Source organism: Heterodontus francisci, unplaced genomic scaffold (genome assembly GCF_036365525.1).
Source record: "Heterodontus francisci isolate sHetFra1 unplaced genomic scaffold, sHetFra1.hap1 HAP1_SCAFFOLD_61, whole genome shotgun sequence".
Lineage (NCBI taxonomy): Eukaryota > Metazoa > Chordata > Chondrichthyes > Heterodontiformes > Heterodontidae > Heterodontus > Heterodontus francisci.
In genome coordinates, this window is record NW_027141441.1 from 6151423 (window position 1) to 6153436 (window position 2014).

General features: G+C 44.4%; 1 protein-coding gene across 1 annotated transcript; it reads left to right on the forward strand.

Annotated features, from left to right (window-relative positions):
• Positions 1–933: 933 nt before the first annotated feature.
• On the forward strand, positions 934–1272 carry LOC137363466 (histone H2A-like). Its single transcript, XM_068027290.1, has one exon. It carries the CDS (start codon positions 934–936, stop codon positions 1270–1272), a length of 339 nt encoding a protein of 112 aa, XP_067883391.1.
• Positions 1273–2014: the final 742 nt, after the last annotated feature.

The window sequence follows — 2014 nt, forward strand, 5'->3', positions numbered from 1 at the left end:
TAATTCACCCACTATTGAGGTTAGGCTGACTGGTCTTTAATTATTCGGTCTATCTCTTGCTTCCTTTTTCAACAATGGTGCAATGTTAGCAATAAAAACAAAATGGACTGCAAATACACAGCAGATCTGGCAGCATCTGTGGAGAGAGAAGCAAAGTTAACATTTCAGGTCAGTGACTTTTCATCAGAACAGATATGTTAACTTTGCTTCTCTCTCCACAGATGCTGCCAGACCTGCTGTGTATTTCCAGCACTAATAGTTTTTATTTCAGATTTCCAGCATCTGCAGAATTTTGCTTTTATTGCAGAGACCTCCAATCCTCTGACATCACACCTGTATCCAGTGAGGGATTGGAAACTGATGGTCAGACCTTCCACTATTTCCTCACTGGCTTCTTTTAACAGCCTGGGGTACATTTCATCCGGCCCTGATGATTTATCCACTTTCAAGGATGCTCATCCCATTTATACTTCTTCTCCCCCTCAGTTTATCATGTCCAATGCTTCACACTCCTTCTCCTTAATTATAATGTGTGCATCACCCCCTCATTTGTAAAGACAGTAAAGTATTCATTAACAAACATACCAACATCTTCAACCCTGACACATAGGTTACTTTTTAGTTCTTTGATGGGCCCTACATTTTCCTCTGTTGCCTCTTATTCCCATATATTGAAGAAATATCTTTGAATTCGTTTTGATTTTGCTTGTCAAAATTCTTTCATGCTCTGTGTTTTTCACCACTGCTCCCAAATGCCTGTAGTCATGTCAAAGCACAACTTGTCAGAAGTGGGATTTAAACCCACCCCTCCAGAGAGCGTTGTGATCTGAATGCACCATTTCAGACTGCTTGACCATCCTGTCTACCCCATGTGGATGCTTAATGCTGAGGTAGTTATCCATTCTTTGTGAAAGTATTTGTGAGATTGTGGAAATGTCTGGAAGAGGAAAGACCAGCGGAAAAGCTCGGTCCAAGGCCAAGTCTCGCTCCTCCCAGGCTGGACTGCAGTTCCTGGTGGGCCGTGTTCACAGGCTCCTGAGAAAAGGCAACTATGCTGAGCGTGTGGGTGCGGGAGCCCCGGTCCATCTGGCTGCTGTGCTCGAGTATCTGACCGCTGAAATCCTCGAGCTGGGTGGTAACGCGGCCCGGGACAACAAGAAGACCCGCATCATCCCCAGACACATGCAGCTGGCCGTCCGCAACGACGAGGAGCTCAACAAGCTGCTGGGAGGAGTGATCGTCGCACAGGGCGGGGTGCTGCCTCATATCTAGGCCGTGCTGCTGCCCAAGAAAGCCAGCGCTCAGAGCTTCCAGAAAAAGGAAAGCGGCCAAAATGTCATCTAATAACCCAAAGGCTCTTTTCAGAGCCACCCACAGTCTCTGTGAAAGGGCTGATTACTGTCTAATTCCAGCATGTCAGTAACAGGACAGAATAAGATCTATTTAAAATGTTTAAGCAACTATTTCAGTGGCTTCTCACTATCCCCCTGATCCCTGTGTGAAGGGGAATTACCAAAAGTCTAATTTATTCCTTTCCACACCAAGTTTGAGTTATTGGTCCCTTAAGGATTGCTGAATGGAGTCTTTTACTGCCAGTTACAGATAAGAAGTGGGAAAAAAATGACAGGTTAAAACTGTGCGTAAAATAGCGCCAGGAATTTGTGGCGAAAATAGTGGAATAAACAAAGGTTTTTAAAGGTTGGTGGAAAATATTTTAAGAACAACTTTAAATAGATTTTCCAGTAATCGCTTCTTTCCGACACTGAAGTTGGCGCCTTTTGCGAATTCAAACTTTCTGCCAGGTCGACAATTTAAACCAATGTAATAAAAACAAGAAATGCTGGAACCACTCAGCAGGTCTGGCAGCATCTTTGGAACGAGAAGCAGAGTTAACGTTTTGGATCCGGAACTGTTCGCACCAACACTGTTTGGGATCATCTTTTCCCTGCTGCTCTCATATGCATTCAAGTCTTCAGAAGAAGGAATTTTCCTCCACACATGATCAGGTGGCAGG